Source organism: Xiphophorus maculatus, chromosome 19, assembly GCF_002775205.1.
Source record: "Xiphophorus maculatus strain JP 163 A chromosome 19, X_maculatus-5.0-male, whole genome shotgun sequence".
Taxonomy (NCBI): domain Eukaryota; kingdom Metazoa; phylum Chordata; class Actinopteri; order Cyprinodontiformes; family Poeciliidae; genus Xiphophorus; species Xiphophorus maculatus.
The window spans coordinates 12,450,029-12,462,338 of NC_036461.1; the positions used below are offsets into that span (position 1 = coordinate 12,450,029).

Here is a 12,310-nt window from a genome sequence, read left to right on the forward strand (position 1 = left end):
TGAGATTTGGCTTTGTGTAAAAGGAGCTAATAGAGATGATGGCATGTCTGCACACAAATGTTGAGCTTTTAAAATTCTGCATTGAATATAATATGTTATAAAGCAGCCAGTGTTCGATTAAAGTTCTCTAATGTGTTTTTCCTTCAGCTAATATCTCAGTATTTTAATTATCCCCCCCTTTTTTTTTTCTCCTGTCAGAGAAGCGCCGTCGAAACATGGAGCTCATCCCTTTGACGGCGCGGATGGTCATGACTCATCTGGTGAACCATCTTGGCCACCATCCCCTCAGCGGTGGCCCAGCTCTCCTTCACAGCCTTGTGAGCGAAAACCACGATAACCCGTATGTGGAGTCGTCCGAGCTGTCCTCTGAGGTCTTTAAAAGCCCCAACCTGCAGCTGTTCGTCTTCAACGACAGCACGCTGGTGTCCTACCTTCAGATCCCAGCCGAGGCGCCCACCGCAGGTCAACCCCCGCACCCTTCCTCCCAAGTTCGCATCATCGTCAGAGACATTTCAGGAAAGTACTCTTGGGATGGAACGATTCTGTACTGCACTGCGCAGGAGGACCCTGATGTGGGTGCTTTCCATCCAGCTGACCCGCCTCTTTCAAAAACCTCCAATACTCACAGCAGAAACCAGCCAACCTCTCCGCTGAAAGGACATTACAAAACTCACTGCTCCGTCTCAGACTCCCTCTCTAACTTCTGTGAAGAGGATGAGGTCGATGTGCTGGATAAGCTTTTGGAGGACCTTAGCCACAGCAGCCCAGAATGCCTTCCTCAGCCACGGCTACAGCTCAATCAGCCAGCCCCTTCACCTCATGGCATGAACTTGGAACAAGAGAAAGCTATACTGGAGGCCATTCTCCGTCAGACTGAGCAGGAGGAGGAGCAAGTCAGGAAGTGGGATGCCGATGTGAGCTTTCGGGCTGCCTGCCAGAGGGAACCCTCCCACCAGGAACCAAAAGCTCCTTTTTACTTCTGCAGGCTGCTTCTTAATGATCTGGGCATGAACTCATGGGATCGCAGGTAGTATCAAATGATACAGGCTACAGTTATATGTAGAGATGCGCCAATGAATCAGACAGAGATCAGTCAAACTGATAGATTGTGTGAAAGGCAGGGACAGTTTGACTAGGATTAGGATAATTGGGAGTTTTTAGAACTAGTCAATAGTATCCTAAACGTTATTTAAAATTATGCTGGCTGTGTCGCTTTCTGGTGCTGAAGTTATGTTTGCAATATGTTCGCTTCAGTTCATGTCCTACTTATGGACCCCTCTTTTACACACTGAATGATGTTATAGTTATGTTTTTATAAAGATGTTTCCAAAGGATTCACTTGTGAAGCACAGCTGTAGTAACTCAGCTGTTGACTTGTTAGTTAAAGAGAGTGTAAAACTAAAGCCATATTGGAGTCTGCTGGGTCTTAATCTCCTCTCCACAGGGTAAAGGTGCCCAGCTGTTTTCATCAGCGTCTACAAAGCCACATCTTTCCAGTGCTGCCCCGTAAATTAAAAGCTTACACCTCTTAATAGTGATGGTGCAACAGGCACACAGCAAATAGGAGATTGTATTTTGCACCTGTGCCTTCTTTTTTGGTTTGATAGCTAAATCAGCACCTGAACTTTCTCCTGAAACCAATTTGCATACAGTCAGTGCTTGTCGGTTGTTGGTAACTTGATAGATAGATGAATCGTGTTTTTTCTCTGTATTAAAAACCTCACCTTGAATGTGTTTTTTTTTTCAAACAGAAAAAGCTTTCACTTGCTGAAGAAAAACTCTAAACTTCTAAGAGAGCTGAAGAACTTGGACTCCAGGCAGTGGTAAGTTGTTTTTTATTTGCTGTCTCCAGCAGAAATTAGATTAAATTACGCTAGGATTTGCCTGAGATACCAGTGAAAACAATTGTCTGTAATTTAGTGCCCTTTTTTTCTATCATCAAACTACCGCTGCAGCTTTCTGCCATACCTGTTTTAGCCTCAGTGAAAGCAGCATAATATTGCCCCCTTTTTTGTAACACCATTATTTTCCTCATGCAAGCCCCAACTAACCACAACTCTGAAAATCTCTTACCATCTCTTTTGTCTCTCTTCTCCCAATCAATACATACTTCCCATACTGCCGATGACAAGAGTGTATTGAAGAAAATCCAGAGAATTGAAGCTTATTTTCGCCGATGTACCAGATTGTTAGGACAATAGCAGTTTGTGCACAAGCATGCAAAGTGCCCCAAAACCTAGCATAGAGTAATGCACTGCCATGGCAACAGGGGAAATGGATGGGCAGAGTTTGCTGCAGTTCTTTCAAAAATCAAGTGAAAAGAGGAGACATTTTTTAGAAATTTGGAAAATGTACTTTTTTTTCCTTGAATTTTACTTAGTTTATCAATTTGACTACGGGATTTTTTCTGACCTCTAATTTTCTCTACTTTTTATGTTCTGTAGCCGAGAGACACACAAAATTGCTGTGTTCTACATCAGAGAAGGCCAGGAAGACAAGTGCTCCATCTTGTCGAACTACGCAGGCAGCCAGGCCTATGAAGATTTTGTATCTGGACTGGGATGGGAGGTGGGAAGACCTGTGAATTGTCTATACTCCAGTTTGTTGTGAAGCTTTGACGTGCTGATAAAAATTTGTTGCAGATTCAGATTTTTCCTAAAATGTAACAGTGAAAAGGATTTTTCTGTAGCCTTCCTGCCATGAGTGGTTATTAAGAGATGACTTAACACCATGTATTAGAGAGAGCATTCACTGCAATACTGGCTTTTAATATTACTTTAAACAACTGTAAAATAATTATGGAGTTTAGTATATTCTATTAGTAATTATATCTGGCATAATTTGAATTTGGTGGATGTTGCATGACAAACAGCAATGGGAAACCCCAGGGAATTAAACAAAGCAACATTAGGCAGAGTCCCAAAATGGGTTCCTGAATGTTTTCTTCATAAGAAGTGAACTTTGCGGAACTTTTTTATTTATGTAGGCATTTTCTTGTCATTGTCGTAAATCAAACAGAGCAGTTCATGTCAGATATTTCCCACTTTGCTGGTCAATGCTGTATGCAGGAACATAGGAAATGAAAGTTAAAAAAAAACAACTAATAAAATAAAAGTAAATACAGTTCTGTGCCGTGATTAAAGAATGTGATTAAAGATAGTGAGCTCAAATTAACATTATTTATTTATTATCAACACGTTTATACAGAGACGTGATCTGTAGCTGGACGGGTCCTACCTGTCGGTAGAAGGAAGTGTGCGTCTGTGAGTTTGTACAACTTTTCTGAACCGACCCATTTTCACAAGAAGTGTAACGTTTTTATTGTACTTTAAAACATTCCTGAGTTACTTAGAAACCTTAAAGACTTGACCTTAACATTAAAATTTCACCACAGAAAATATTTTTCTGAGATAAAAAATAACTGTACGGATACATTTCAGCTTAACTTTACGCCATTTGACTTCAGTCAAACTCCCACACATGAAGAGAGTTGCTGTCAGCTTCGACCGGCAGCATTCAGAATGGCGCGTTTGCTGGTTGGAGAAAGATCAGATATTTAAGTTTCCAACCAGTGCTGATCAAACTGAAAACCATCTGATTCTCCTCACAAGCCCTTCCTCACTACATCTCTGCTGAACCTAAAAGAACATTTCCAGACTACATTAAATTATACACTCAGCTGTATTCCTCAGGTGGACCTGGCCACACACTGCGGTTTTATGGGAGGACTCCAAAGGAATGGCAGCACAGGTCTAACAGCTCCTTACTACGCTACCTCCACTGTAGAAGTCATATTCCATGTATCCACGCGGATGCCGTCTGATTCTGATGACTGTCTCACCAAAAAGGTAAAAAAAAATCTTGTTGGCTCGTCTAACACCCAGTAGAAATGTGGACTATCATCTTTTTAAAAAGTTTTACATACCTGAGTACATAAAGACTTGTGTAAAGTTTCTTTATACATTAGATGCGGTGAAATGGCTCCACAGTCATGCCTGCCCAGAGCCGTGTGTTGCGTAGCCTCCACTTCTGTGTTAAGCTGTGATCAGGAGGTGTGACTCCAAAGTACGGGCATTGATTAGTGACCCTGGTCAGGAAGGCCTGAGGAGTAGAGAATCGCAGGCGCGTGAGTGAAGAGAGGGCATGTGCCGCTGTGGTAATGACTATGATTCTGCCAGTCCCTGCCCCCCTCCCTGCGCGCTGTGACCAGGGCCTGGATTCAGCCATTAGCTCTCCCTGCTAGGGCAGGCGCCGGCCGGATGCCGGCAGGATCCTTTTATCCAATTCCTGCTGCCGCCACAGGAGCAATCGATTGCGTTCTGCTGTGGGATTCTAAGCTCTAGTGCAGTGGTAGCAGTTAGCACGGAGAAATGAGCCGCAAGGCCCCTGCCCGCACTGCCAATCTTCTCATACAGTACCCTGCTGGGAAGGGAAATTCATCAGGCTCTCCTCATATCCAACCACAATACCACTCTCAGACTTTCTCCTTCTTGTTTTTTAAAATGGTACACTACTCATTCCAAACATACGCTGAAGTTTCTCGTATGGCCACTGAAAATTAGAGTAGAGTTTGAAGGAAGAGTTTCTCTTATCCTCACCAAAGTGAGGCGCTGGAGGGTGATGCTATCCCATCACCATACATTTCACCAGAAACTTCTGTAATTGCTTTGGCTCACCTTGCTCAGATCCCCACACCAACCACAAGTCTGACAAAAAAATGGCAGACTGGCTGTTGGTGCAAATGCTTTAAAGAAAAAAAGGACAGGATGGAGAAGAAGAATTGGAATGAGAAACAGGCTTTGTCTCTGTCCAAGTAGGATGTTTCTCTGTCAATTTAAAAATAACACTTAGTCCAGCAGTCACCCACTTTACTGGCTGTAACCATAGAAGCATACCGTGGGGAGATACGGATGGGGTAGCTCTGGCTGAGCAGATTTGTCTTTTTGAAGATGATAGAAGGGGGGCAGACAATCCTGAAAAGGAAAAAATAAAAAGAGAACCACAAATTCCTGAATCCAATTGTGGGTTTTAGTGCAGTGCAGGCTGCAGCAGTAGCAGCTGGCTTCAGTAATGGGGTTATGGAAACGACCTGCAGGGTTGGGGTCAGGCCATGTAGTTCTTATGTGCATGTGTGTGAAAGGGAGTGAGATAGACGGGTGCCTTAGCTATCACACTCACCCCCCAGGCACTACAGCTTAACTAGGCTGCTGCAGGTTGTTTTTATAAGGAGCCTCTTTTGTTCTGGAGTCCTCTGGTTTTCTGTTTCCATGTGTATGAAGCCCAGTGGTTGGATGGGAGGTCAAAGAGGGATAATTGGACAAGAGCCTTTGACTCGAATCAAATTTTATTAAAGAAGTCTCAAACATTTGGATGTGATTAACAGAGGGGTAAATAGATTTGTGCAGAAGATGATTTACTAGAGCATAAGCATCCTCATTAAACTTGTCATTCAGCTCATCCAAATGCTAATATCTTAACCCAAATTAACATCCCAGTGTTAATTGTCTCCTGCAAATGCATATTCAACATTTTCTCTGAAATTGTCCCAGTGACTGACCCGGCTGGTACCTGCTGATCCTTGGACAGACAGACTGAACTGCCGAGCTTCAGTAATCAGCATGCCGTGGATTTGTTTAAGATTACCGTATTACCATAATTAAGGGCTTATAATAGAATGTGCTAATTGCATTTTTTGTTGGCAAGGGCATGTTTCTTAATGGCTCATTAGGCCAACAGTACATTGGCAGATGTTTTCTTCCGAGTGGAGGCTCACTTCTCAGTGTCCTCGATAGAAATCGGAAGAGGAAATCAGAAAGGGTGCTTGGTCACTGGACTAGCAGCTGACGCATTAAACTTTTCACATTTTGTCACATATTTCCAATAACCTCATTGTTTTTCATTGGGATTTTGTTTAAGATGGACCAATACTAAGAAGTGCTGTCAAGTGAAAGGAACAGAATATGTGATTTTCACATTTTTTATCCCATGAAGACCGAAGTTGAAACTCTGCAGGCTCTACAAGGTTTTCTTTGAGTATTTCTCTGTGAGAGTCTCAACTGCGACAAAATAAATTTTTACCAGCTAAAGAGCGTCCCCGCGGCATGATATGGCCACCACCATGTTTGACAATGGAGTTTGTATGACTGGGTTATTGTGCACTCCTCCAGAGTTACATGGGCCTCTTAACTTTTTCTCTGACCAGAGCTCTTCTTGCCCAGGCTCAGGTTAGGTAGATTGTAAGGTTTTGGTAGGTATATATTTGTGTTATTTTTGGCTAATGCCCTTTGAGGTGCTCAGAGCTTTGAATAATGTTTTATAACTTAACTCAGTGTTCAACTTCTCCACAATTTTCTCTGAAATGAAATGTCACTCAAGTGGATTTTATGTGAAGACAGTTGGTTCCTTTTGATTTTATTTAGAGGTATTGGAGTAAAGGGTCCAATGTTGTATTTGTTAAAAATTTCCTAAACCTTGTATTCTTTTCCTTTCACTTCACATGTATGCACTGTGGGCCTATAACATGAAATTCAGATAAAGATTTTGACATTTGCGATTGTAATGTGACAAAACATGTAATAATTCAAGGGGTGCGAATGCTGTGGCAAGGTGCCATAGTTAATATTAACCTGTAAGAGAAGATAATGCGACTTTGTTCACCTGTTTGCCTTCAGAAAAGGGGGGGACCTGTTTACCTTTTATAAACTACTGTCAACCTATTTCCTGTCATTTAAGAGCGTCTTCTTGTCCTGCCCAGTTTCATTTGTGTTTATGAATAGAGTGGAAATGGGAAGCAATTTAAGCTCTGATGGGGAAGGTTAATTGGATTTGAATTACTTTGGTTTTAAAAAGTGCAATTTTGTCTACTTTGTGTTTGCTATTTGAATTTGTAATGAAAAATCTATAAAAAGAGGCAAATCCACGACCTCAACCCCAGTGTTAACCATTATTTTTTAACAAACTTTGTAATTTCTCTTACACTTGCTGATTGCAGTGATAAAAGATGGTTTCACTTTTTCTGGGACACCTTTCAAGTAAATAAATATTCTTTATCATCTCTTATTGCCTTGTTTTTTCCCCTCAGCTCTAGTTTTCTCTTCTGGTCTCTAGTTAATGCAAGACTGACTAGCAAAACAGTCTTTCGCAATAGTCCGCCTAAATTTGTCGTCTTTTCTTCATCACCGTAACAGTGGAAATAACATGCACTACCAAGGCCCTTGATTAGAATGATTTTTGTGTTTATTTGGCAGCTGCGTCACTTGGGCAACGATGAGGTGCACATCGTGTGGTCCGAGCACACCAGGGACTACCGTTGTGGCATCATCCCAACTGACTTTGGAGACGTGCTCATTATCATCTACCCAATGAAGAATCACATGTATTTTATCCAGATCATTAAGAAGCCTCAGGTAAATATTTATAGACATTGTAACGTAATTGTAAATCTTTTTTTTTCCTGTGGTAGAGCTTTTTAATCGTCACTTTAAGGCAGCGGTGTCGAGTGACGGTCCATTACGGCTCAGCTTCGGTGACCGTGCATAGTTGGTCCAAACCCCATGAATTAGATGACTGAATTACATCCTCAGCAAATTCGTGCTAATTATACAATTATTTGATTCAGATGTGTTGAGATGGTGACGCATCTAAATGTTCAGAACACGGCACTTTAGTGAGTGGTGGTCGTGTCATGCTGAGTGGAGTTTGAAACCACTCACAGAGAGCAATTTAAAGACGGCACCATGTTAAACTAGAATTACATTTTTATCAGAGTAAATTTAAATTCAGTCAAATAATCACACTGTAAGAGAGAATTGCTTTTAACAGAATCAATACAACTATAGAACCTCCATCTGGCTGTAATTGGTTGTTTTTGACTGGAAGTGGTGTAGGAGTTGGACCGTAGGGGAAGAAACTCGATTTTTTTTTTTTTTTGCCTGTCTCATATTATAATAAAAAGGACATAGTAACAGTTGTAGAAAATATAAATAAAACATTTATAAAAGTTACCTACTGCAGCTTTGAGTTGTTACAATCCTCGTTTAATTTATGTTAAGGCTTTTCACTTGTCTATACCAATAAAATGTCTATACCAATAAAATGTTTAGTACTTCTTTGGAAAGCATGTGCACTAACACCTATGCGTTGGTGTACATGTTTCATATAAAAAGGAAGAAACAGTATATTTAGTAAATTAAGGGTTTTTTTGTCCCCCTGGAATTCCAGGACAGTCTCTCCTGCTCTAACACAAGTTTATCTGGGTTTTACAGAGCAGTTATAATATACAACACTTTAACCTGCTAAACTTAGTTTTATCTTCCTTAACTTAATTCATTCCTATAGGACTTTCTAATTTGAAACACACAGCTACAAAAAGTCAGAGAGCAGAAATGGGGCTGAGCGCGTTTCATCACTCAGACAGGCAGAGAGCAGCAGGGATCCTGACAGGTTCTTTTTAACTGTTCACTCACTCTAAGTATCTGTAAAGATACACTGACACTTAGATTGTGGGAAAACTCCACATTTGTTCATTCAAATCTAGAAATGAACACATTCTACAATATATGTCCAATTATGCAATTTCCAAACTGCTGACTCAGTCTGGATTGACTTGTCAGATGATCTGGACTGTTAGAGTTTGAGAGAGTGTTATAGTCTGGTTATTACTGTACATTTTTTTGAGTGAAAGTCACATTAGTTGGCTCAATCAGCCTCTTCAAATAAAATTGATGAATAGAAATGATTAACCCACAATAAGCAAATGCCCGAAACGTTGTCATTCTATATACTGTTTTTGAACATTTAGGTGGTGGTGACAGTAAAAACCTTCTGGTATCCTGGTAAACACCCTTCTATTGCCTGCCGTATTTAGTTGAGAGAAGGTTTTGCTTTTCCACATGCTGGTTCGCAGTTGAAGCTTTCTGAAACACTTAATGGATAAGATCCATCATCAAACATCCAAACGTTCGCTACTGTGACAAGCCAAATTGTACACCATAAAGTCTTCAACTGTGTTCAGACAGCACAGTGCTGTATTAATATATTGTCTCTGTTTATGTGGTAATGCAATCTCTTCCCTGTATTTCCTGTTTTGTTTTTTTTTTCTTGTGAATTTTTAAAGAGGTTTCTGCTTTCTGTTTTCTGTCTGAAGGCTTTCAGTCCTCTTCTCCTCCAGCAGTGCATTATTACCCACACTGTGGGTATGTGCTCTCAGAGGTGGTTACTGCCCTTTGTTGGTTAGCTTTCATCTTGGTTACTTTGCAGTGCTGTACTCGCTGTGTGGCCTCACAGAGGGCAGTGAAATGTCTAAACTCCTAAAGCCACTGATGACGAATTTTAGATGGTCAAAAATATCTATTTACACTCTTTTTGCATGACTATTTTTTAAAAATCCATAACATAGTTGTGGGATGTTATGAATAAAAGAAATTAATGACTGCATCTAAAAGAAATCTTTTTTTTCTTCCTTTGAACAACATCGCCATAAAAATTTTTCTTTAATTCAACTGGACTCTTAAAGTGTCTGAACTGCCAAGTTGAACCTTTCAGGAAGCCTTTGACATTCACGTCAACTTCCAGGTCAATGACTATTGAGCTCTGGTGATTAAGGGCCCCTTCCAATATGCATGAACAGACGCGTGTACAACACGTCTGTTCAACCCCACACACACGCACACACACTCAGGCTGTTGCTAAAATTCATATTGCTCCTTTTGTATTTGTCCAGCAGCTCAATATGAGGGCATTGTGTAGCATTGATTGTCATTTTAATTTCATTTACCTAACATTGATTCGCATTAGATATGTGTAGTTGTCATGCAAAGTTAGGAAAAATTCAATTTCAACTTGAACCCTTTGCCCTAAACAGATGGAGCAACCGTTTGGAAGAAATATCCATGAAGATTTTTAATCCTAGAATCTCCTACAGTGCTGTGTAAAAGGATTTGCTCCATAACAGATTCATTTATAATTTAGTTGTTGTTTTTTTTTTCACACTCATTGTTTATATTATATATATTATATTATTTAATATTAGTGTCAGGGAGGTTGCCTCACCTGTCATCATGGAAAAATAGTATATAATGCTAAAATCATTTATATTGCTATTTTCACCCTGTGGTTTGTACTATAAAGTACCTATTTTTCATTTAGCTCAACCAATTCTGATTGGATTTTCGCATTTTCCCATTCAAATGCTCAGAAGCCGGTGAGGCAGCAGCGATCAGAGCCTCACATGGGATTACTCAACCTCTCGCTAACTGCACTGGCTTCCATTTTATGGGAGCATGCTCCTCCTGCCTGTACGTCGCCAATAAAATGACTAAAAAACATTTAATGTATGAACTGATTTTCCATAATTTAGCTTATGTATATAATGTACAGTGTTTTTTTTTTTTTGTTGTTGTTTTTTTTGTCACCAACTGTTTGTGTAACGTGTTTCGTGTGCTGAGGAGCGATATTAAACGGCAGAGAACAGATTCGCAGTTCTAATGGCAGGGGGCGCTCATGATCCCAGACATTGTGACTCCACAACTGCAGAGTAAGAGTCGGTAACAGCGAGCTAGCCATACAGTAAAGTGCAGTGATATATTTATAGTTTTCTCCTCGTACCACAGCAATCACTTATTAATAATCGCAAAATAAACATTAAGCCTAAAACCATGCTACTGTGACAGACTGAATGTTCTGCTCTTGTGTGGGAAATAGTTCAGTGTTTTTTGGGGCGTTCAGTTGCCATGGCAACGAGTCTGCGCGTAGCTGCGCTAATACAGAGAGTGAGAAAGAAGTGGTTTTGAGTTGTACTTTAACGGCTTTTCCCTTTGCTGTGGAGCATAGCACGAAATTAATAATAAATACATGTCCAAGTTTGATTGAGTTAACAGAATTATTCTACGGCGGCAGCGCGGCTCTGCATGTCGTGTAGAAGAATAGTCTTTTTGTCCTCCAGCGTTGTCCGCATGCGCAAAATGTCCTTATGTAAACAATAACATGCAGGGGGTCTATATTTGTAAATCTGATTATGATTAAGTCAGTGCCTCACCAGCTATGAACCTCACCGCACGTCACTGTTTAAAATGTAGGTAAATACACACACTGTTCTAGCTGTACCTGGAAAGCTAATTGCCCACCTGCTAAAATTATTATCTGAGATTAACACCCATTTTTTTAATGCCAAGTTAAATATGACTAGCCACACCCCAACCTGTTTACTGCCAGACCAGAAGAGCAAAGAAATCCCTTAAACAGAACCTGTGTGATCACACAGGTAGATCACACAGGGTAGACATGTATTAGTCTGGGATGGGTTACAATGATATTTTTAAGGCATTGGGGCTCCAGTGAATCACATTGAATCTAAGCACTGGACAGCATTACTATGTTCTGAAGCAAACCATCAAGTCAATCTCTGATGGCCTAAACAATAGGAACATAGTGGCCCAGTCAAAGTCCAAACTTGAAACTCATTATGACATTACAATTAATGGCTCATTCAAGACAATTCCAATGATCAAATAATCATTGTAATCAAATTATTATTTTTTCTTCTTTTAATTCTTATGAATTTGTTTTTTCTCTCTGAAACTCTTTAGGTTCCTTTCTTTGGACCTCTGTTTAATGGCGCCATCGTCACTGGGTCGCTGTTGCCAAGTTTGGTACGAGCCACTTGTATCAATGCCAGCAGAGCTGTCAAGTCCCGACTGACTCTCTACCAGAGCTTGTATCCTTTACACCTCCACCGTGTCTTCTTCACCATCTCATGTAACAACAGATCATCACTTGAATGCTTTAGTGTAAAAAAAAAAAAGACTAGCAATTGAGGTAAAACTTTCCAAAGCTTCAGTTTACAGTGAAACTAAAACCCCTTCTGGGTAAATTCATTGAGACATGTGGCAGGCATGTCATGTTAGCCAGTGTACACAGCTGAGTGCTGACAGCGATCTTTATGAGCTGCCTTATTTACATATAACTATTAGGCTGGGCTGTTTCGCAGCCTGGAGCAAAATGGGAGGTTTGTAGGGCTGTTTTGGGTTGGAGCAGAGATAATGTGTCATCATCTATCACTACCATTATATGGACGAAAAAGAGAGCCAAAATAAAAGCGCCATGAGCAAATACATGTAAGTGCATTCAGACACACACGCCTGCGTCCCTCCACCCATCCAACAGTGTGCCGTTAAGAGCCTGACTCCAGCTGTAGTTGTCAGTTGGTTTAAAGAGAGTGTAATTACCAGTGGAGATAAATTAGCATGTGAATACCGGCAGCATGGAGTTGTTGGGGGCAGGAGGGGTGCAGGGTGAGATGGGGGACAGAATC

General features: G+C 40.7%; 1 protein-coding gene across 7 annotated transcripts in view; it reads left to right on the forward strand.

Annotated features, from left to right (window-relative positions):
- ralgapa2 (Ral GTPase activating protein catalytic alpha subunit 2) overlaps positions 1–12,310 on the forward strand; it is a 109,731-nt gene that overhangs the window by 64,901 nt on the left and 32,520 nt on the right. For all 7 annotated transcript variants that reach the window (XM_014468804.2, XM_023352137.1, XM_023352136.1 and 4 more), the window contains 6 exons: positions 199–1,027; positions 1,752–1,823; positions 2,445–2,568; positions 3,693–3,848; positions 7,248–7,406; positions 11,586–11,713. In XM_014468804.2, coding sequence (XP_014324290.1) covers positions 199–1,027; positions 1,752–1,823; positions 2,445–2,568; positions 3,693–3,848; positions 7,248–7,406; positions 11,586–11,713 — 1,468 coding nt within the window. The remainder of the gene's footprint in view (positions 1–198; positions 1,028–1,751; positions 1,824–2,444; positions 2,569–3,692; positions 3,849–7,247; positions 7,407–11,585; positions 11,714–12,310) is intronic.